The 24,657-nt window shown below is 41.2% G+C and overlaps 1 protein-coding gene and 1 long non-coding RNA gene across 3 annotated transcripts in view; both read right to left on the bottom strand.

The window, feature by feature from the left end:
* Nucleotides 1–1,396: 1,396 nt before the first annotated feature.
* Nucleotides 1,397–9,307, bottom strand: LOC115652941. Its single transcript, XR_004000783.1, has 3 exons — nt 7,817–9,307; nt 7,525–7,707; nt 1,397–1,438 (listed from the first exon to the last, which is right to left on the bottom strand). It is a non-coding gene; the product is annotated as an uncharacterized LOC115652941 (long non-coding RNA).
* Nucleotides 9,308–11,508: 2,201 nt separating this feature from the next.
* The window catches only part of EGF (epidermal growth factor), a 103,783-nt gene continuing 90,634 nt past the window's right edge, over nt 11,509–24,657 (bottom strand). For both annotated transcript variants that reach the window (XM_030564590.1, XM_030564591.1), the window contains 2 exons: nt 21,419–21,521; nt 11,509–16,666 (listed from right to left, as the gene is read on the bottom strand). In XM_030564590.1, coding sequence (XP_030420450.1) covers nt 16,440–16,666; nt 21,419–21,521 — 330 coding nt within the window. In that variant the 3' untranslated portion in view covers nt 11,509–16,439. The remainder of the gene's footprint in view (nt 16,667–21,418; nt 21,522–24,657) is intronic.

The following is a 24,657-nucleotide window of genomic DNA, read 5'->3' as shown; positions in this document are numbered from 1 at the left end:
GAGCATGCTTTCAGAAGTCTTAAAAGAGCAACACTCAGATGCAAAGCACCAAAAAAGAAAATCAAACTTCTGCTGGTGGCATCTGACTCCTGATGATGAAAATCAATATGCATCGGTCTATACTGCTTTGGATGGTTATCAAGCAGAACCCATCATCAGCATGGATGCATGTCCCCTGGAATGGCGGTTGAAGCATGAAGGGACATATGAATCTTAAGTGAAACTGACACATAAATATCTTGCAACCCTAGCTGTAACAGTGCCATGCAAACACGCCTTCTCACTTTCGGGTGACATTGTAAACAAGAAGCAGGCAGCAGTATCTTCTGCAAATGTAAACAAACTTGTTTGAGCAATTGGCTGAACAAAAAGTAGGACTGATTGAACTTGTAGGCTCTAAAGTTTACATTGTTCTATTTTTCAGTGCAGGTTTTTTTGGTACATAATTCTACATTTGTAAATTCAACTTTCATGATAAAGAGATTGCACTACAGTACTTGTATTAGGTGAATTCAGAAATACTATTTCTTTTGTATTTTACAGTGCAAATATTTGTAATCAAAAGTAGAGTGAGTGCTGCACACTTTGTATTCTGTGTTGTAATTGAAATCAATATTTTTGAAAACGTCCAAAAATATTTAAATAAATGGTATTCTATTATTGTTAACAGCGCAATTAATCATGCTGTCACTTTTTTTAATCACTTGACAGCCCTAGTTTAAAGTACAGGAAGGAAGGTTTGTGAACTTCTTAGTGTATACGCAACGTGCCTCAGATGGCATGTGACCAGGATTCATTACTGAATTTGGTCCCCTGGCTTGATCATTAGCTTCCCCAATCCGGGCCGAGTAGTGATGGAGAGCCCGACTTGAACACTGATCCATTGCCCCCGTTTGTGAACTCAAACGCACTTAAAGACCTACGCGTAGTTTGATAGTTTTGAAAAAACAAATTCCAGTGGTCTCACCAGTGCATGTAAAATGAACCTTCAAATGTTCAGTTCAGATAAGAAATCACATGTTCTGATGCCTATCTGAATCTTAGCCAAATTTCTTGGATCTGCAAAAATGGAGCTCTGTTCTGCTGAGCACCCTCAAAAATAACTGAGTTGAAAGTACTCTGGACCTCAGAGGATCAGAACCTGGACTGGAAATCTCACTCAGAGTTATCAGGCTCTCATAATTCTTTTGATCTTTCCTGGGGATTGGTAATGCTGCAACAGCTACACTTGCAAATAGCTTATCCTTGCTTCTCTTTGTAGTGTCAGATGGAAGCAGGAAGTAAAATTAAATTATATTTTTAAAAGAAAAATGTTTCTTAAAATCACAGTTGAGAGCATCAGACATGTTCCTTATTTGTTTAACAAAACTCAATGCACAGCCTTCAGCTCATGCTCAGTCAAGGCTCGCCTTACGTCCTGCCCATCTGCAGACAAAACCTGGAGAGGACGGAAAATGAAACAATTTGAAAAACAGTTAAGCCTCTGTGAAACTCTAAAGTTTCCATTTTGGTCTGATGTGCATTTGGGGCTAAGGTTTGGATCAACTGTGTGGCTTAACCCATTGGTAAGTTTAAGTGATTGTGTGATCATGTCTATATTATATATATATATATATATATATATATATATATATATATATATATATATATATATATATATATATATGTTGATATCAGTGGGAGCAGGGATGGAGTAAGGTAATAGTCAGCATGAGTAACGGTATCAGACTCTGACTCACATTCATTAATGACCAGATTATGAGCCTGAAATCAATGGGAACATGTACGGCACATGTATCACAATCTGGCCCTAAATTTCCACTGGGACGCTTGGAACAGTGGTGTGGAAAGTGGCCTTCCCATCTGCCCAGCTCCTGGCCTACTCCTCCCAAATCTCCAGCGCCTGAATCCTTCAGGAAACCCGTGAACTATTGGTATATAGAGGTGGAAGGATGCCACACAGAGGTAGCATTGTCTGCATTCCTAGATCAGCTGGGGCCCTAAAAGCCCCTCTGTTCATCATAAGTGTGCACAGAAGAGCATAATGTCCAACTCTGTGTTCAGGTTTGTGTTGTTTTTCTCATACATCCACTGGGCCCTCACAGGGGCCCTACTCAGTTATATCAATCTGTAAACTACATTAATGTTAAAAAGGAGACAGTGAGTGAGTTTTGGAGCCAACACGTATTCAAGTATTAGCAGCAAAGCAGAAATTATTATGACTGATCCCACTGAAACAATAAAGAGGTAAGTGAAAGACTCAGGGTGCTTGTATACATTGATACTGCATTATAATGCATTGATGGCTCTATTAGAAATGATTTGTTTATTTGTAGAGAACCCCTTTCTTATGAACTATTGCTTGTCCCTTTTGAAGGGAACACAAAAGTATTTATTTCTTCCATTGCTTTTCACTTCTGATCCCTTTACAGTACAAATAAATTTTCAGTTTCATTCGTGTTTTTACAATAAGGAGATTTGAATATCTGCCCGCATCTCACAGTCTGCAGTTCCCTTACTTCCTGAAAATTTGTTTGCCTTTTGGTTTTTGGATGGGTATACTACTGCCAGTTGTTATCTAATCATAATTTGCAGTAGAAGGTATGCAAATATTTTAATGCATATTCCTTTCTGATCAGCTGATTTTGTGAATGCATCAGTTTCTAAAGCCATCTTAATGTAAAGCCAAGCGGTTTACAATAGAACCGATGCAGGAATAAGCAGCAAAACACACAAAGAGAAAACCACCATTAGAATGGAACAGATGGAAACCTGAAATCTATCCCCTTGCTACGAATACATGTGGAAAGAATAAAGCCTAACCTTTGTATTCTGAGATCCACCCTTTTTTTTTCTTTTTTTTTTTTTTTAACATTCCAAGAATTGATCTGCCAACTTTTGGCTGTAACCTTTCCATTCTGTTGGTTGCCAAAGTTAATGCACTGTTAAACTCACATTCTTTCCTAAGACTTAAGAATGTATCATTTGTAAGGCCTAACCATTCAAAGAACTTAGCCACCTTTAGCTCCTTCAACTTTCCTACAAGCACATATAGCAAGTCGAGTAGCATACTGCACATTTGCATAACCCAGATTTATACTTTCCAGGTTTGAGCTGAAATTTATAATGTGAAAAGATTTCTGAAGAGACCTCACATCGTTTCAGTTAGTGTACATCAGAAAAGCCTGCACTCATGAATCTGAATAATGCTTGGAATCACTCTTCATTCTAGTGCACTCTGCAGCAAAAGCACCTATAGCTGGCTCATTGAATTCTCCTGCTGGAGAACCCACAATAGGTGTGATTTGCAAAGCATTTTGAGAGCTTACATCTATGTCTACAGGTTTCAGAGTGGTAGCCATGTTAGTTTGTATCAGCAAAAAGAACAAGGAGTACTTGCTTCAACACATCTGTTAGTCTATAAGGTGCCACAGGACTTCCTTGCTTTTTACAGATCCAGACTAACACGGCTACCCCTCTGATACTAAGGAGTACTTGTGGCACCTTAAATTTGTTAGTCTCTAAGGTGCCACAAGTACTCCTCGATCTATGTCTACTTGTCACTTCTGTACAGACTAGCACAACTTACTTATATTTTAAGGTTTAAATAGAACTTGAATGGTGACTGGGCCAAAATGTCATGCAAAGAGACTAAACTACAAGAGCTGGAAATGAAATCTACTTTTGAATGAATTAGGCTGAGTATATACCTTACATACTAGTCACCCATTCCGCATATAACAATGCAGACAATGAGTGCCAAATTCAGGTCTAGTATAAGAGGGTTCAACCCCATTTTTTCCCCAACAGGTCTGAATCAGGCACTGAAGCAGAAAGTCATGAAAATCTAGAGTAATTTCAACTTCATTACAAATCCAGTTCTCTTTATTATTACTCATTCTTATTGCTCCACTGAATGGAGGGAGAACATTGTTTATGAGAGTGATAGCATTTTGTCTTTCTATAACAACTTAAGTTAGATTATCAAAAAGTGGCCACAAATTAGTTCTCAGAACACCCGTGATATAGGTAAGCATCTATACTTGTATTTTACAGATGGGAAAACTGAAGCAGAGAAAGGTTAAGTGACTTGCCCAAAGCCACACACAAGTCAGTAGCACAGCTAGGAACAAAACTCAGATTTCCTGACCTCATGTCCTGTGCTTTAGCCTAAAACCATTTGTGACAGAGTGCTGAGGGCTGACAGATGAGTCTGAACTCTGATCACTGTAGCCTCAATTAGTTTCCCCAGCAACATTTGACTGAGGAGATAAGGACGAATTAGTTAATCAGATAGGGAGGCTGGGAGAGCTAAGGAATTAATTGGCCCATTAGCTAACTAGTTTAATAAAGACAGAAAGGAAGTGTTTAGCTTAGGGAGGACAGGGCTAGCTGTGCCCAGGTTGAAGACGATCCCAAGGAAGAGATTTCTCCTTTCCTCCCAGTACCCTGATGAACAGGGACTGAAGGTCATAGAAATTAGGACTGTTGTGTTGTACTGTGCAGGTATTGGTGGTGGGACTTGAATAAATTATGCAGACTGAACACAAAAAAGGAGTCTGAGCTGTTCCTGAGGTGGCCAAGGACTAGGGGCACATGCCCCCCGTCACACCATCCTTTTCCTTGAGGTGGCTAAGTCATAAAGCTTAGATCCAGATCTGAACTTTCAAGCTTCTTGGGTGGCTGGGAGGGTTAACTCTAGGCTTTTGGGTTGGCTTATTTTAGCTGCCTACCTCTAAATTTCACTTCAGATTCATAAACTCATAGATATTAAGGTCAGAAGGGATTCAGTTCCAAAATATCTCAGAACTTAGCACTGTTCAGATCTGGGGTCTTGGTTCTCTGGCAGTGATATGTTCGTTTCCTACTGTTGTTTAGCATCACATTTTAATGTATGAAAAATGGAGAAATAAATGTACGTAATCATAATTTACACATGGCAATAAGTTTTGTCTCAGTGTGAACATCCTGAAGGATTACATTTGCTATATGTGGAAGTCCCCCAAGATGTAGATGACTACATTTCTCTTTTCTTAGGCAAAGAAAAAATATTCTCATGGGTCAAAAGCCAAAAATCACAGTATTGTGACCCTAAAGATAATCCCAACATCATAGACTGGGTAGTTAATACTATATTTAGGCCCTCAGCTGTGAGGTTTGTTACTTAAGAGAAAGCTGTTAATTAAAATAAACTGCTACTGACCAAGTGGCAAATGAGGAAAAGATGCTATAAATTTAGGCAGTCCTGGTTTTTGCCTATTCCATTGACTGGATTAACCTTTTTCCTTTTATCTGTATTGTGATTCCAAACACCTAACCTGAATTTCACTGAATCCATGTCCCTGCAAAAATCATTAACAAACAGCACTGGGGTTAATGGAAAGAAGTTTGAACTCTATTATTTCATGCAAATACTGTAGGGAATCTCAACCATCTCAGAATGATGAGTGTTTTATGTCTCTGGTGAGATGGTCCGCATCTGGCTGTATTTCATTTATTGATTCCTTTAGAAAGGTTACATTTCAAGAGTCATTTAAAATACATGTGTCTTCCTCATTTTATGTTCCCATTAATTACAGACAAAAGTCCAAGGTAAAGATTACTCACATAAGAGACAGCAGTCTCAGGCCACATGCTACTTTTGTCCTCCCACTCCCTTTAACAACTTGACACCCTCTCTTTCATCACAAAAAGAGAAGTGGAAAATGGTTAGAGGGCTATTGAAATATTTTGTTTGAATCATACTGCAGCATGGCAGCGTCGTGGGTTGCTTTCCTTAACGTAACACCCTTAACTTTCTCCATCTCCCTCAAAGCTCTCTACAGGCTCTGGAGGAAATAATTCACTCTATAATTTATCAGGGATGGTGGGGGGAAGGGGAATCAATATATTAATACAGAATACTTTTCACCACAATACATAATGACTAGCTACTATTAATAGGCTAATAAAATGCCAGCTATGCAATCTCTCCATTTAGCATAGCATAGCCAACTGCATTGTTTTGTGCAATTAATATTTAAGAAAGATACTGCCTGTTAAAATGTACATCTCTTCTGTGCTGCTGAAAATTGTGCATTACAAATTTATTTTTGAACCAATAAATAGAGCTGCCAAAAGTGTGCTAGAGGTTATGAGTAAACCACAAAATTGATTTCAGGAGGGATTGCAAGAACTTTGGAGAGCAGGTTTAGAATTCAAAACCATCTTGACAGATTGGAGAATTGGTCAGAATTCAACAAGATGAAATTCAGTAAAGATACATGCAAAGTACTTCACATAGGAAGGAAAAATCAAATACACAACTACCAAATGGGGAATAACTGGCTAGATGGTAGTACTGCTGAAAAGGATTGGGGGAGGGAGGGAGAAGATGGTATAGCGAATCTCAGATTGAATACACATCAACAAAGTGATGTAGCTGCTAAAAAAATTATATTCTGGGGTGTATTAACAAGAGTGTTGTAAGTAAGATGCAGGTGGCAACTGTTCTACTCTATTCAGCACTGGTGAGTCCTCAGCCTGAGTCCAGCTCTTTATGAAAGATGTGGACAAACTGGATAGAGTCCAAAGCAGAGCAACATAAATTATAAAAGATTTAGAAAACCTGACCTATGAGGTAAAGCTAAAAACTGGGCATGTTTAGTCTTGAGAAAAGACGACTGAGATTGGACTTAATAACAATCTTCAGATATGTTAAAGGCAGTTTAATCAATTGTTCTTCATATTCACAAAGGCAGGACAAGAAATGATGGTCTTAATCTGCAGCAAGGGAGATTTAGGTTACATAGAAATTTTTCTCCCCTCAATAAAGATAGTTAAACTCTGGAACAGGCTTCCAAGGGAGGTTGTGGAATCCCCATCACTGCAGGTTTTAAGAACAAATTGAACAAACACCTGTCAGGGATGGTCTAGGTTTACTCGTTCCTGCCTCAGCAGAGGGGACTGGATGTGATGACCTCTCAAGGTCCCTTCCGGCCCTACATTTCTATTATTCTAAATTAATGTTAAAAATAAATTAGCTTTCTACATGGGCAAGAGCAGCTAATCTTTAATCAATTAATTATTCAAACTGGGAAAGCCCTTGTCATGGGCCATGATCCCAGTTGCTGTTTTACTGATACATATTCTGGCAGCAGCTTGTGAACCTTATCAAAAGTAGAGAACTACCTTATATGGTTGCTTTCACTTTGTCCTACAGTCTTACTTTCAAAATTATTTCTAAGGGTTTCGACCAGAGCCTCTTGGATAAGGTGAACTCTGCCTCCTGGACAGAAAACTGGCTGAAAGACAGTATGCATATGGCAACAATAATCCAGTGGGCGTCCCAGCAGAGGAACCGAATGGGAGGCAGCAATGGATGAGGCAGAACATGAAACTAGGCTCTCAGCAGGAATGCAAGTGGGAAGAAAGAAGGTTGGCACTCACTGCTGCTCTCACCCCTAAGTATGAGCCTGGAGTGTGGGGGACTGTGTACTCAGGTGTATTCAATAAGCCTGGTGAGGTCATATTTTAGTTTCTTACCTTGAGAGCAGGGGGCTGCTGGGTTGCAATGTCCTGTTCAAAGAGGCCTGCCAGGGAAGCTCCTTGGGCTTTGATTTAGTACGTAGCAGGAGTTGGCAGATGAAGAGTGAGAACTGCCCTTGCATAAGGAGGAGTAGGCAGGCAGAAGACAATTGTTTCCACTGAACCTGTTGCACTTGGATGCTAAGGAAGAAGACAAGATGGTGACTAAGGCGCCAATATAAAGGATATCTGCAGCAACTGCCTCAAAAAGCAAATTCTGTGCCTAGAATTTGCAGAACTTTCTTCTAACCTTGGTAATAAAATACTAAGGCTTTTCTGTGGGGTCTGAATCCAGCCCTGCTTGGCAGTGAGTGGTGACTGAAAGTCCTTCCCATCCTCTGAATGATGAAAATGGCCTGTCTGAAATTAGACGGTCTCTGTCCAATTCCTAGTGGGCAGGTATCCACATCACAACTGGTATGAAGTGACAGTCTCAGTAGAAAACTCAGGAGACAGTGAGCACAGTTGTTCTGCCATCCTTCCAGATTGGGGCTGTGTGCAGGAGCTTCCACTTGGTGTTACTATTTTACCTTTTCACATGGATAAAGATGGCAAATTATCAGTCAGTGAGGCAACAATACCAAGGATGTGCTGTAGCTTAACTGAGCAGTTTAAGCATCAGCTTGAAGTAACATGAGAGATAAAAAGACACCCCTTTAAAGGGAAAAACAATATTTTGGCCAACTGAAGCTTTTAAGGCATATAGGAATTGCCACAGATATCACTCCAGGGTCCTTTTATTCAGTATTCCGTCTCTGACAGTGACCAGTACCTGATGCTTCAGGGGAAGTTGCAGGAAATCCTATAGTGTACAATCAATGAATACCTCACACATAGGGAAAGTTTCTTACTGATCTCCATCAGCTACTGGTTGTCTTATGCTCTGAAGCATAAGGGCTCATATACCATGTACTTTTTTTCTTTTTTAAAAAGTACTGTGGATGTTCTTATTATCCATATAAAAAACACAGCCTTTTCTAAATCCTACTGACCTCTTGGCCTCAAAACAATGTCTTATTGCAATGAATTCCACAAGTTATCCATTCTGTAAAATAATTTCTCAGTTCAAAATGTGTGACATTTCAATTTCATTGATTCTCCCATTGTTCCTTCATTCCAAGTTACCTGCTCTATATCAGATTACATTAAAAAAAACTCCATTAAAGAAATGTTCAGTTTGCAAAATCTAACATTTGAAAATTAGGAAAAGCCAGAATTAAGGTTGCTGGAGAAACCCTATTTCAGCCTCCTGGTGGGTACGCTTTAGCACAGAGTCTTTAATTGCACAATCATATACAGTTTGTTCCCTTCCGGATTCAGTACACAGACTGGACAGTGCTCAATTAATGAGCAACTATTCAATATTTTGTTTTCTCCTCATTGTTCAATGCTTTAGGCCTTATTTACTGCACACTATTCAAAACCTGCTCTGGAGATAGAATTATTAATTTCCTCATGGGCTTTTCTATAGCGCTCATCACTATAGCATCTAAGTGCCTGACAAAGTACCTACATGGGGAACAAATATTTAATAATGAGCTCTCCAATCTCACAGAGAAAAGTATGACACGATCCAATGAATGTTGAATGTTTCAATTTCTATCCAGACTGGAAATAGCGTGTAAATTTTGAACAGTGACAGTAACTAACCCCTGGAACAATTTACCAATGGTCATGGGGGATTCTCCATAACGGATCATTTTAAAATCAAGATTGGATCCTTTTTTTATTAAAGATTTGCTCTAGGAGTTATTTGGGAGAAGTTCTATGGCAGGGTTCAGCAACCTTTCAGCAGTGGTGTGCCAAGTCTTCATTTATTCACTCTGATTTAAGGTTTTGCATGCCGGTAATACATTCTAACGTTTTTATAAGGTCTCTTTCTATAACTCTCTATAATATATAACTAAACTATTGTTGTATGTAAAGTAAATAAGGTTTTTAAAATGTTTAAGAAACTTCATTTAAAATTGAATTAAAATGCAGAGCCCCCCGGATCCGTAGCCAGGACCTGGGCAGTGTGAGTGCCACTGAAAATCAGCTCGCATGCCGCCTTCGGCATGCATGCCATAGGTTGCCTACCCCTGTTCTATGGTCTGTGTTATACAGGAGGTCAGACTAGAGGATTATAACCATAGAATCATAGATTATCAGGGTTGGAAGAGACCTCAGGAGGTTATCTAGTCCAACCCCCTGCTCAAAGCAGGACCAATTCCCAACTAATTCATTCCAGCCAGGGCTTTGTCAAGCCAGACCTTAAAAACCGCTAAGGAAGGAGATTCCACCACCTCCCTAGGTAACTCATTCCAGTGCTTCACCACCCTCCTAGTGAAAAGATTTTTCCTAATATCCAACCTAAACCTCCCCTACTGCAACTTGAGACCATTAGTCCTTGTTTGTCATCTGGTACCACTGAGAACAGTCTAGATCCATCCTCTTTGGAACCCCCTTTCAGGTAGTTGAACGCAGCTATCAAATCTCCCCTCATTCTTTCTTTCTGCAGACTAAATAATCTCAGTTCCCTCAGCCTCTCCTCATAAGTCATGTGTTCCAACCCCCTAATCATTTTTTTGCCTTCCACTGGACTTTTCCCAATTTTTCCACATCCTTCTTGTAGGGTGGAACCCAAAACTGTACACAGTACTCCAGATGAGGCCTCACCAATGTCAAATAGAGGGGAATGATCACGTCCCTCGATCTACTGGCAATGCCCCTACTTATGCAGCCCAAAATGCCATTAGCCTTCTTGGCAATAAGGGCACACTGTTGATTCATATCCAGCTTCTTGTCCATTGTAACCCCTAGATCTTTTTCTGCAGAACTGCTTCCTAGCCATTCGGTCCCTAGTCTGTAACAGTGCATGGGATTCTTCCATCCTAAGTGCAGGACTCTGCACTTGTCCTTGTTGAACCTCATCAGGTTTCTTTTGGCCCAATCCTCTAATTTGACTAGGTCCCTCTGTATCCTATCCCTACCCTCCAGCATATCTACCACTCCTCCCAGTTTAGTGTCATCTGCACACTTGCTGAGAGTGCAGTCCACACCATCCTCCAGATCATTAATGAAGATATTGAACAAAACCAGCCCTAGGACCGATCCTTGGGGCACTCCGCTTGATACCGGCTTTCAACTAGACATGGATCCATAGATCACTACCTGTTGAGCCTGATAATCTAGCCAGCTTTCTATCCACCTTATAGTCCATTCATTCAGCCCATACGTCTGTAACTTGCTGGCAAGAATACCGTGGGAGACCATATCAGAAGCTTTGCTAAAGTCAAGGAATAACACATCCACTGCTTTCCCCTCATCCACAGACCCAGTTATTTCCTCATAGAAGGCAATTAGGTTAGTCAGGCATTACTTGCCCTTGGTGAATCCATACTGACTGTTCCTCATCACTTTCCTCTCCTCTAAGTGCTTCAGAATTGATTCCTTGAGGACCTGGTCCATTCTGGCTTTGGAATCTATGAATTTAAGTTCCCTGTAAGCTGTGTGGTTGCCTGGCTGCACAGCAGCCTATTAAGCGCCATGCAAGTGCTCAGGGAACCTGCCTGTCCAGGACCTGCCATGACTGGGGAAGGGGCCTTATTGGAAATTCTGGAAGGCAGGCAGCCCGAATCCAGCCCCAGCCCAGACCTTCCAGAGGCAGAGGAGGGCGCCTGTCCCGCTGCCCCAGTCCTGCAGCTGCCGTGGCAGGGAGAGGAACCCTCCCTACGAGGAGAGAGAGCTGGGGAGGGGAGGGGAGTCCTCTCTCTGTGCCATAGTGCTGGGGCAGCCTGCAAACCCGCCATCCCCAGTCCCACCCCAGAGCCTGCACCTCCATCCAGAACCCTCACACCCCTGAACCCCAATCCTCTGCCCCAACCCTGAGCCCCCTCCCACACTCCAAACCCCTCAGCCCCAGCCCCATCCCATGAATTTTGTTGTGTGTCACACATCACCTCCGTATTGGTACACGTAAAATTCATTCCTCACATGTGGGAAAAAATAGAGCAAACTCTGGTCCCCACCCCTACCTACCCTCCTTGGCTCCACATCTGAGTCCTTCCCACCACAGCTGCAACCCACAAGCCCAGTCTCCTTATACTCCAGCTCCACATAACAGTACCTCCACTCCTTCCTCCTCTCCTTGACATCTCCCCAAGCCCAGTTCCTGAGTATTTGGGTCAGGCTGATTACTACTCCTGCTCCTCACTCCCTGAGAGCACAGGAGATGCACAGTCTCTTTTCTCTCAGTGCCTCTCACTTGACAGGCTCCTGACTACCAGAATCAGTAATGGCAGAGAAAGCCCAGCTCAGTGCCTGAAGCATGTTCAGAGCAGATAGAATCTTCAGATAATTTAGCTGTCAACCCCCACTGAGTTTCACTACTGACAATATGCAAGTTTGGCTCAACACATGGGCAAGTTTTCAGAGCAGCAAAAGGTACATCCCTAAGATCAAGCTGACCCCACACCATCAAATTTCAAGTCTCTGTTCCAAAGGATGAAAGCAATGCAACTTCTCTAAGAAACAATTGTGGAATATTTTTAACATGGGCAAAACAGTGTGTTTCCCCCCCTAATCTCATTCTGAAAAGGCACTAAATCACTTTTGCTGAAGTTTTTAGAAAAAAAAATCAAACTGAGGCAGACACTTGGTATAGAAAATTTGAGCCTGAACCGGTAACGTATGGCAAAGTTATAAGTAACTAGAAACAGGATCTTATAATGGAAAGTGTCAGGCAACCTTGCCTCTAAGTGTTATTACCTGCATTGCCTATAATCAAAATTCACTCTCTTTTATCAATGGGAGTTTTGCCAATGACTTCAATAAAGGCAGGATTATACTCCTAAACATTTCTGTCTTCGTGCAGAAATCTCTCTGTAACTAATCTTAGTCTCACTTTTCAGTTTTTGTTTTAAAATTCTTCTTTCTAAACCTTAGTGTGATACATATTAATTTCATCTCATAAAAATCCAAGTTTACCTGTATATTTTTAGGGATCAGTTCTACATCTGCTCCATTCACAGAATTCTCATTATCTTCAATGGGATTTTGATACATTCAGTGGCTGATCAGGTAAGTAAAGAGGATATAGCCATGTGACTGTGTTGGAGGGAGCGTTCAATCTTCAGTGCACCCTTGTGGGAAACCCAGATGACAACAACTCTGCCTCAGTTTACCCTCCTTCGTTGGTGGACCAATTGCCATTTAGCCCATTTGCTGCAATCCTCTAACTAAGTCACTGGTAGCCTTTTCCCCTCTCAAGGTGAAAGGAGCCCAATATATCAGGATGTCAATCACCCTAAATGAAGGTAACACAAATGCTTGGCATCAGTATCATCTTCGCTTGTTCTAGGCCTCAATAAACCTCCTTGCTGGGTGTAAGCAGGGGCACCCAGACCCACCCATTCCTTTAGGTTCTGGGCCAGGGACCACATATAAAGACATTGGCATCAATCTTTCCTAACCCCTTGCTTTTCCACTGGACTACTTCCTACCATGCCCTTCTTGCAGGTTGTTCCTGGAGCTCACACTCCCTGGTCCTCTCCTTTTGGAGATTGAGATTCTCACCAGTCTGCAGAGGAAGGGTCCACATTTAAATAGCTCTGAAGCCTCTCTGGCAGTAACCTTGAACTCCTTCGCTCCTGCTGCCCTCTCCTTCAGGGACAGCCCCAGGGTATAAGCTACCTACTGCAGTTCTCCACTCTCAGTTCTCCCCTACTGGCCTTCCAGTCTTCCTTTGTAGGAACCATCCAGTCTGGTTCTCCCCAGCTGGGTCTAATCCTTAATTCCCTGTCTCCCCTCCAGGTGCCACAGAATGGGCTAATTGGGCTCTCCAGCTCTCCTTAATCATGTTACTGCCAATGTGGGATTTTATACGTCCCATTCACCAGCTCCCATTAACTTCAATGTAAATCCTAGGCTAACACTTTGGACTGCATTGAAAATGTAGCCTAAGACCATCAGTCATGTTTCTACACATATAAATAGCAAAGATCATTTTAGAAACATTCACGTGTGCACAGAAAGGAGTAAATATTCAGCAGAGTACATGGGGAATTAGTCATGCAGCTTCTCACTGCTCATGAGAGCTGTAGAGCTAAAATCCCACATTGCCCATTGAACACTTACTTGATACTCTGCTAAAGCTGGGATCTAATCTTGAGGTATGGAGGATTTACACTAACAAGGATTATCCCTTAAACAGTCAGAGAAGAACCATATCTGTGCATGCTGTACATACACATTAGTTTTTGCAGCTATGCTGCACCCGTTTGGATTATCAGTAAATGTGACATGTATTAAATCTAAGCCATCATTTTGCACTCTGTTCTATCAAAACAATGGAAATGCTAGGAATTATTTATTTTATAAATCACAAATTTTATAAACATACTAATAAACCAAATATATTATATTTATATACTTCTTTGCCTTGTGGTTTTAGCACTAAAAAGCATTTTCTGTTTAGATCTATGTGAGTTGAGGAAACAAACAAGTTATTGTCATAGTTGCCAGTACCCCCACAGTAAAAAACTGTATACTTTTGACTTTCAAAACTCTCCAGTGAAAACTACCAAATTAGAAATGAGATACTTTATACAAAACTAAGGCAAAAAAGACTGTGAAGCATGGATTTGAAACTGTACAATATTTAAGGCCTTTGAAACACTTTTGTTTTAGAGATGGATCTAAACTTTCTCTGTCTTAAACTGTTCAGATTTTAGGTTTGGACCAACTGTCAATCCTGATTCAAGGAAGCACTTAAGTACATGCTTGACTTCAAGCACATGCTTAAGTCTCATTGAGGTCAGGGGAACCCAAGTATGTGAAGTGCTTCGCTAAATCAGGACCTTTTTGTCTGTCTGCCCTCTGTTCTTATACTGAGACAAGCAAAATCAGTGTCATAAACAAATACGCCTGCAAAGGCTTGGGAAGTTTGGGTTCAGATGCAAATCCACACTTGGAGACTATGATCCATCTCTACTCTGTTCAAAGTTTAGCTATTTACCTTACAGTCCAATCTACATATTGAGCATGTATGGTTCAACACGAGGGTTGTCCCCTCTTGTATATTATTTAGTGTTCTAACACTCTTCAGATCACTTCAGTCTAAACAGAGGAGTCCATCTGTTCATGTGGGTGTGTGTAATTGCAATTAATGTTAATAGCAGTTACAAACACATTTTAATATTTCAGAGTAGAAATGAAACAAATCTAACATTTATGAACCTTTTATAAAAGATATATTTCATAACTTCACATTGAAATCAGAACTGATGTGGTGATTGGATACTTGTGAATTCAGATAGCACAAGCTCAGTTCTTCTATTGCTTAGACCAGTGGAGTCAATGGCATTACCCAGGTATAAAACTGGTATAAGCGAAAGGAGATTCGGCCCTAAAACTGCTTAGAGTACTTACTTCTCCAATCACTACCCTAGAGACATAATAAATGGATGGGAAATATAGTCTGCCTTTTTGGCAGAATTCTAAAAAATGGATTGCACATATATATGAATAAGAATAACATTTTCAGCTATCTAGATTCAGAAATTATAACACTATTAATAGTGATGGGCAACTCAGTGGGTATTAGAGATGAGGATCCATAATTAGAGCAGGACAACCCTCAAAAACATTGGAGGTTTGATTCTGATGAGCAAACAGATGTCTGCATGATAGGGGTGGAGCTGCACATGGGAATACTCATACTATAAGTAATATAGCTGATTTGCAAACACTTTAAAAACAGTCACAGCTATTCAAATGAGCTGAATTCAAATAATCTGAGATCATAAACAACTAAGTGACAATTCTCTATAAAACAGAGCTTTACAACTGTTAGGTTTTACAACCTTAGTTTAGAATTAATTAGAAGTAAATTGCAGCCGCTTGGATGTCAACGATAAAAATAAATCCTCTTATATGTTTACATTCAATCCCATGGATTTAATGTGGCAGCACAAACAAGCCGGTTTTGTGTAAATCAATCCAAACTGGATTTTTTCCTATTTTTTTTATTAAATGTTTGTATCTGGTATGGCAGATGGCTGCAACTCTTTCCATATACCAGACCCATCCATAATGAGCCAGATTTCATTCTCAATCTCATCACTATAAAGTGAGAATAACTCCAGTGCATTTATACTGGTAGACCAGAGAAGAATCTGGCCCAGGAACAAAACATTGCATCACCTGAAGGGACTTTGAAGATTTTAGACAGGATGATTTATAAATGACGTAGCTTTCTCCACAAGCTACAACTCCCTTGCTGGATATAATTGATGCTCATTTACACAAAAATTCTTATGGTTCAGCTAAATCTTAAAAGTATAGGATCTCAATTTGCTCTCACTTACACAAGTATCCATCAGGAGTAACTCCACCAAAATCAAAGGAGGTACCCTAGTATAAAACTAGTGTAGCGGAGAGAATCATCCGGCCTACAGTGTCCCTGAGTAGTACTTTAATGAAGAAATTATTTTATCTGATTCTACTGCATCATCTTAGTTTACAGAATTGCAGTTTCTCCACATGGTAATCCTGGTTACCCATTACCTACTTTGTTTTCATGACTTCTAAATGTATACGAAGAAAGCAAACACCCAAAAATAACAATAAAATCATTCAGAAGATGTTTGTTTCTAATGGTCACCACCTGGGGTGAGTTCTCTTCCAGTGTCCTCTTAGCTGCAAAGTACTGAAATTAGTAGGACCTTTACAGTGATATTAAAAATGTAATAGGATGTGGTATATTCATCTCTGCAATGCTTCTAAGCAGAGATGATAAGGAAAGACTGACAAGAGTTTTTTTTTAATGTACAGTTTAAAGAAAAAATATTGTTTCAGTTTGTAAGTTTCAGTTCCATACTACCCTGGACCCTTTAATCAGGCTGCATTAACAGGCTGGATGGTGCTGGGGAGTGAAGGTCACTTTCCAACATCGTAATTGGGCTGACGCTCCACTGAAGCTGGTGAGGGCTCCTCTCTGCTTCACCAAGCTGAGGCTTCCTACCATCGAGAAGATGTTGCCGGCAGCCCTGCTCTCTCTCCTCTTCTGCTAGCATCTGTGCTGCTTTGTTGTTTGTTGCAGGCTGAGGCGGTGCATATGCTGGACGAAATGGATAAAGATTATTCAGAGCCATTTGAGAACACGGATAGCAACTAGCAAGAAAATTCATAAGACCAGAACAGCAGCCATACTAAGTCCATCTAGCCCAGTATCTTGTCTCTGACAGGAGCCAGTGCCAGAGCTTCAGAGGGAGTGTAAAGAAATGGCAATTTCTGAGAGATCTAGCCCTGTCTTCCTAGCTTTTTTGAACCCAGTTATGCTTTTGGCCTTCATGTCCCATGACAATGAGTTCCATAGATTAATTGTGCATTTTGCGAAAAAGTATTACCTAGTTTGTATTAAACCTGCTGCTTATGAATTTCATTGGATGTTTCCTGGTTTTTTGTATCATGAGAAATGATAAATAATTTTTTGTTCACTTTTTTCCATACCATTCATGATTTTATAGACCTCTATCATATCCTCTTTAATTGTTTCCTTTCTAAGATAAACAGCCCTAATTTTTTTAGTCTCTCCTCTTATGGTAGCCATACCATCATCTTTGTTGCCTTCTCTGACCTTTTTCCAGTTCCATTATATCCTTTTTGAGATAGGGCTACCAGAACTGGACACAGTATTCAAGATGTGGGCACACCATGGAATTATATAGTGGCATTTGGATACTTTCTGTTTTATTATTTGTCCCTATTCCAATAGTTCCTAACATTCTGTTCGCGTTTTTGACTGCTGCTGCGCACTGAGCTGAAATTTTTCAGAGAATTATCCACAACGATTCCAAGAGCTCTTTCTTGAGTGCTAACAGCTTATTTAGAACCTGCCATTAGTTGGGATTATATTTTCCAATGTGCATTACTTTGCACTTATCCATGTTGAATTTAATCTGCCATTTTGTTGCCCAGTCACTCAGTTTTGTGAAATTGCTTTGTAACTCTTCACAGTCTGCTTGGGACTTAACTATCTTGAATAACTCATGGGAACCTTGAGAGGGAGTGGATGTGAAACAAACAAAACCGGAAATGTATCATTACGAATAAAACTCTATGGTAAAAGAACTTTAAAGATTCCAGAGTGAAGCATTCAGAGGTCAGGAAAAACCTTGAGATTTTAAGAAACAATTTTACAAAGACTTATCACTTGGCCAGATTCCTTCTATAAAGCATGGAAATATGAGCACTTCAAGGAAATGGTGTAAGAACTCGTTTTCACATGAGCAAAACAACACACAACCTTAAGGCAGACAGCTGCCATGGACAATTTCAGCCCAAAGGGTTAAAGTTGGACAAAGTTATAAGCAACTGAGAACAAGGTCTTATAATGGAAAGTGTCAGCCATTCGTGTCTACAGGCAATACTACTAGCTGTGCCTATAATAACGAATGGTACTACTCTGTTTCATAGAGTAGGGTAACCAGATGTCTCGATTTTATAGGGACAGTCCCGATATTTGGGCTTTATCTTATATGGGCAGCTATTACCCCCCACACATTGTCCTGATTTTTCACACCTGCTATCAGGTCACCCTACCATCGAGATTCCTTCATCTAAGCTTATCAAAGCAACTGAAGAAGTTGGATAAGCATTTAAGTATTATTCTTATTTGCAGATGGTGAAACTGAGTTAGAGAAATCAAAGGGTAAATTCGCCTCACCCATGCACAGACTGAATAAATAGGCTTTGTACAATGAATTGAAGAGGGATTGGGGTGGAATTCACCACCCAACGTTGGTGCATTATGTAGGGCAGCTCTGCAGTCTTTCTGCAGCCAGTTCTCCAACAAAGGATCTGAGCTTGAGGCTGTCAACTCTGCACACATCTTCCTTAGGTGTTTGTGGCCACAGTATGCATCTAGCCATGGAGGGAAGGATAGCTCAGTGGTTTGAGCATTGACCTGCTAAAGCCGGGGTTATGAGTTCAAACTTTGAGGGGGCCATTTAGGGATCTGGGGCAAAATCAGTACTTGGTCCTGCTAATGAAGGCAGGGGGCTGGACTCAATGACCTTTCAGGGTCCCTTCCAGTTCTATGAGATAGGTATTTCTCCCCCTTCACCATGACACTGCTCCACCTCCACAATAGCATATCAGGAGTCCATGTGGAAGCCCATCTATACTTCACCCTCAGTATGACTTCTCAACTACTAACCTTCCACAGAACAGAAGCATGGCAATTTAACTGGACTGGGGGTGTTTGCTGAAGGGTTAAAATCCATGTGCATTTTATATAACAACCTGGTATATGGATTGTGTTAGCTCTTTTACAAGCCCAAAGTCTAGAGTTTGGTCAAGAGACCAGAGGCCTAGCAAATAGTGATTAGTTAAAAGAAGCAGAATAAATGAAGATAACCTTGCTTGTTAAGATAGGCCTGGTCAGCAAAATTGCCAGATGTTGGAGCAATAACTGAATATCGTGTCTTATGCAATGCTGCAAATAGAACAAAAGCAGCCCTGTTTCTGTTGTGTTAGTTTCTTCTGTAGGAGTTGTTCTTCCCATACTCCAACCCTGAGTTCATGAAGTGTTGGAACATGTCAGTATAAGATATGGCCTCCTCCCACCTTCCTTTCCCAGGGACCAATGCCTGCCTTAAAACACAAAGGAAGCAATCTTTATTGTCATATACTTTCACTGTTTCTTTGCTTTATCCCCTAGGAATGTACCTGTTGGACAATCAAAGGAGTTGCTTCATTCCTATGGACCCCGAATCAGAATTCAATATCTATATTTTATGCTAATACATTTTATCAAAGTATTAATTAAATGTTAACTTGAAACCATGGGCAGAGACATTATGTAACCTGTTAACCATTGGCTAATGTGCTAGCTTGTCATGCTGCAAAACCTATCCCGGGGTGTGGAATTGCCTACCCCGTCACTTTCCCCCACCCATGGAAAATCCATATATTCTATTGTAATCAATTGATTGACAGTTCTCTGAGCCTAATAAGCAAGGTTACACTCCATCAGCACAGTGCATAATAAACTCCTATGCTTGAACTCTACACGGTGTGGATTTATGTTCCTTCATCTGCTATCCCTGTTAGCATGGGGTGAACTTTACCCTACGTGAATTGATCAAGGGCTCTCATCAAATAGGTGTGCTGTGCTGGGAACAAAACCTTGGGGCCACAGCTCCCAGTCTTCTGTTCTAGCCACTAGAATCCCAACCTCCCACAACATTCATGCTTTGGAAAACTGGAGGATTTAAAAATGCTAGTCTGGTTAGGTTCTTTGGAAAATCTCTCTAGGCACCTATCTGCATTTTTAGTTGTCTAAATACCTTTGCAAATTTGGCCCTGTGTGTTTATAAATTGTTGCAAAGAGAATTTGGTTCCCTGATAATTGCTGTAGACATGAGTTAAATATGAGCACTGAGAGGACTGGTGCAGTACATGGAGCCTTTCCTCCATTGGTTGTCAGTTCAAATCCAGCCCTGGTCAGCCGTCAATGAATCCAGCTGACAACTGACAGCTCTAAATGAAAAAGCACAAGTGTCAGGAACTTCTGGGTTCCATGCCAGGACTGTGGCTAATTTAGTGTGTCTTTTCCAAGGTCAGACTTCCCCCATCTGTACAATGCTGAAAACGCCTGCTTGCTTGCATCACAGGGGTGTTGCGAGGAGGCTTCAAACGTTAATGTTTGTACAGTGCTTGGAACATGGAAGTGCTAAATAAATACAAACACTGTGCTATTATTTTCAAAATCTGATGGCTGGTTATTCGGATGTCTGCACGAAAGTACTGGTCTCTGCCCAGCTCCTAATGGATAATGTGTGCGCACATCACAAAATCACCAGCACTGATACTAAACAGACCACATGGAGTGTGTTAGCAGGGGTCAAGGACTGAGTGGGCGTTATGCAATGATGTAAGTGATGCTTACTCAGTGCCAAGTGGCCTCAAACTGGCACTAGATTCCCTGTGTAAGTTGTCTCCTACTCCAGCTACCTCCTGCTCCTGGTGTAAGGGGCAGGAAGGAGCATGTCAAGGATGGGCTAATGTCACAGGGCCATGGCAGAGCTGAGCTCCATCTATGACTGATACTCTATTGGTGTTAAGGACTTTATGCTCTGAAATCACGAAACCTCTACCAACTCCCTGGCACCTGCTTCCCTCCACTATGGTGGCGAATCAGGGCCAGGGAATGCAAATGGACATTAAGAGTTCAATGTTCAGTGTAAATGTAAATGTCATTAATCCCAACTGAATAACAGAAAGTAATTGGAAGAGACTCGATGACATAACAAATAAAGAAATACAGCTTTTGTGAAAAAAAAGAACAAAGTTCACAGTGTGTTTCTGAGTAAAGCCATCGCATCTGTTCAGGCAAAAGCTAGGGGATTTGAAAGGATCACTACAAACTATATTTTGAGTATTTTTGGCTCAAGGAGCACTTCTAGGCTCCTTACTTCCTCATTATTCTCCTGGCAGAACTGACTGCCACATTGCAGGATGTGGCTCACTTATGCCTTGTCTTTGAATTGCCACTATAGGCTGGAACTATTTAAACTGAGAACAGCAATTTACCTCTCAAGCAAGAAGATCCTTCCTGAACGTCAACAAACAAGATCTCTGGCGAGATGAAGACTACACTTGCCAACCAGGGTATTTACATCAGAACCCCAAGCTGTCGGATTGTAATGCTGTGCCCTCGCTAAGGGGCCAGGAATGACCTCTTTTGTGCGTACTGCTGCACTGTAACTCTGACTGATTGCTGTATACAAGGACACACTCTGCAGTGATAGCTGTTAGATTCTTCCAAGCAAAGCTGCTGCCAAAGATTAAAGAAAATCCTACTCACTGGACTCCGAAGGGCAGGAGTGACTGTGATCGGTCATCTCACGGTCCATTAGATTGACAGTTCTGCCTTCCCCATGACTGTTACGTGCCATCACAACAATGAACTGGAAAATATACACAAATATAGTAGACAATTTATTGTTTTTCTCTGAGTAACATACAGTGGGCCACATTCATAAACAATAACCATGGTGCTGCACAGGCAGCATGCTCAGCCCATATGGTGGAGAAAAGTGCTTAATGTCCTCCAGCATGATTCCCTTCTATCCACTAATTAAGTTGCTGAACTGAAGGCACACCTGTTAAGTCTCCCAGTTTCCCTGGAAGTGCCTGTTCCTAGGTTCCTGAGCAGTTTTTCAGTGAGCCTTTTGGGAGCCCAGGAGAAGGCATCTGAAATCAGCCCACAGGCTCAGCCCTCTCCCAGGGACTTGGGGCCTAACTCCCATTGATTTCAGAGCTAGGCACCTCGGCACTTCTGTAAATCTTCCTGATGTCAATCTGCATCTTTGGGCACCTACATACCTATAAAAATCTGCCCCCTACTTTTCCCTTCTCTTTGGGGAGTAAGTCACCAGCTGCTCAGCAGCACAGAGAGCCAGGTCTGCAGGCAATGGCCAGTAGGCAGAAGCCCAGAACAGGAGAGAAGGGAAATCCTCCAGAGCAGGCTAGGAAGAAACCCTGTTCCCAGCACATAAACCCTGTTCCCAAACCCTGTTCCATGGCAATAAGGGAGAAGAAGACCCTGCCCCTTCTGGAGGTTAGGAGACAAGATCAATTCTGCCGCAAGGGAGATGGGGAAACTCAACAGGACAGTGTGGGGGAAGAATCAGAAAGAAAAGAGGGAAAAGGGGTAAGAGACAGAGAGAAAATGTAATGGGGAAACGGATGGTGAGGGATACCTAAAAGGAGGGGAGGGAAATGGAAGAGGCATGTTCAGACCTGGGAGCCAGAGGGAAGGTATGGAGGGAGAAATTAGAGCAATATCTGATGTTGGCCCGGGGGAGGAATGATGGATTTATGCAAAAAAGACAATGCATATTTCTCTAATATTCATATTTGGGCATTGATTCGCATGCAAAAAATTTCCAGACCTACAGTTGTATCAGGCATATGGTGGACTCTGAAGCAGCCTTTCAAATATCTGCAACATAATGCAAAGTAGAGCGAAACTTGCTGGATTACAGGTCTCAGAACAAACTAAACCCAGAATAGGCTCATCTAACAGTTTGCCAAGGATCCCACACCTCCTGAGTGAACCTGGCCTGGTTTATGATTGCAAAATACACAGCTTAATGTGGGTTTGACAAAAACATGGTGAAAACTGACAGCTTTAATTGAGTTTTTCCTTTGGGTTTTGTGTTTATTTGAATCTGAAAGTCTATATGAAACTCCATAAGTCTATATGAAACTCAGGCTGTGAACCCCCTTAGTGTGAAAGTGAAGGAATTGTTGGCATAAACCACACATGCAGCAAACTGCCACGTTTTGCACGAGGCTAGTTGCAACCATTCTCCCTCAGCTGGAAGGATGGAGGCAGGGAGAGGACATTGGCCTAGCGGGCGGAAGTAACTGAACCGTTTTACCCAGGCAGTTCCGGTAACTGACGCCATGGCAATTGATTGCAGCTAGTGGGAAATGTTAGACCCCTTGCATGTACATATTTCACAGCTGGGGGGGGGTGCGGGTGGGCCCAAATAGGGACAAGGCATAGAAGCTGCCTTGCACCCTGGCCCAGAGATCAGAGAGGAGATTCCATTCCCCAAAACCCTCTTTTAGCTACACAAACACTGCTTACTGGGACTATTTGCCAGAAAAAGGGTGAATTTCATTAACAGTTTACAGCTCCGACTTGCATTATTAGCATTATTTATTACGTGTATTATCATAGCATATGATCCACCCACTATTTAAGTAATTCATTATTAAATAATATTATTAACCCTTTGCACTTTGGTAGCACCCAAAGACCCTAACCAGGACTGGTGCCCTATTGTGCTGGGAGCGATGCAGGCAGAGATGAAGACACAGTCTCTGCCCCAGAAAGTAACTGAATTTTCTTTTTAAATAAAACCCACAAAGCTTATCCTTCAGAGTGAACAGGAGGAGTGGATTACTGTCCAGTGCTTTTCTTGGCAATGATGCTGTTCCCATCCCAAGTATGTGTGAAGATGCCATGGTACTTAATCCTCATGGCTACATCATCACTGAGCAAATCAAATGCATGATGCAAAAGTAATTTACTATTTCCAAGAGAAAGTAATAGCAATGGGACAGTGATTACTTGCTGAGCCATTAACAAGTCATTTGAAGTGAATTACTTTATTAAATATATATTTTACAACCCCCAGTAGAAGAATGTAGGTGGTGAAATTCATCAGTAGAATGTATACTAGGTAGGTCGGATTTGTTTTTGTTGACTCAGTTCATGGTTTAGCTGTTTCATTACCCCCATACTCAATGCAAACGTCATCAGCAGTTGGTTCTAACTGCAGGGACAAATGCTGGTGAGGGCGTTGCTGATCAGCCAAAGGCCTCCTAATACACAGATCCAAGCCAACAGGCTTTTCTCGATTCCAACAAATGTTTCTGATTTCCCAAACAGCAGCTACTTTGCAAACGGTGTTTTTCTTCTCTGCCCATGAACCAATGCCAGCATGGCTCAGATTCATCGCATTTGCTATCTGATACCTGCAGGAACAAAGTGCCGACTGGCTCAGCAACTGAAACATGGATAATAAAAGGTCCACAGGAGCACAAGGCCTCACCAGCTAAAGAATTATTTCATGCTGCAACCACGGTCAAATCCATTCAACATACATTGCGTATGTTTAACTGCACGTTTAACATTGCGTATGTTTAACCCACTTGCAAACACAACCAGACCTTTAATCCAGTCCATTTGCAAAATGTCAAATCTTCAGAGCAGATAGACGTTACATGCTATTTAAAATCTTCCAGCCCCTCATACATATTAATTTACAAACAAACCTGGGAAAGCCTGTAAACAGAACCTTCCTGGACTCGGAGGCTTGGTGCAATAGTTTCAAGATAGGGAATTTTTATTCAAGATCAAATCTAGAATTAAATCTAATATCTCAATTATTTAAAAAAGAAACATTTAGGGCATGAGTCTCTTTTACACTATGGCCTCGTCTATACACAGTTTTTGTATTGATATAACCGTGTAGGTAAAGATGGGATTTTTTTTTTTAAACTGAAATAGTGATACTGATACAACTT

The sequence above is a fragment of the Gopherus evgoodei genome, chromosome 5 (genome assembly GCF_007399415.2).
Source record: "Gopherus evgoodei ecotype Sinaloan lineage chromosome 5, rGopEvg1_v1.p, whole genome shotgun sequence".
Classification (NCBI taxonomy): Eukaryota; Metazoa; Chordata; order Testudines; family Testudinidae; genus Gopherus; species Gopherus evgoodei.
Note: the sequence above shows the minus strand (reverse complement) of the source record. Positions and strands in the feature narration are given on the sequence as shown.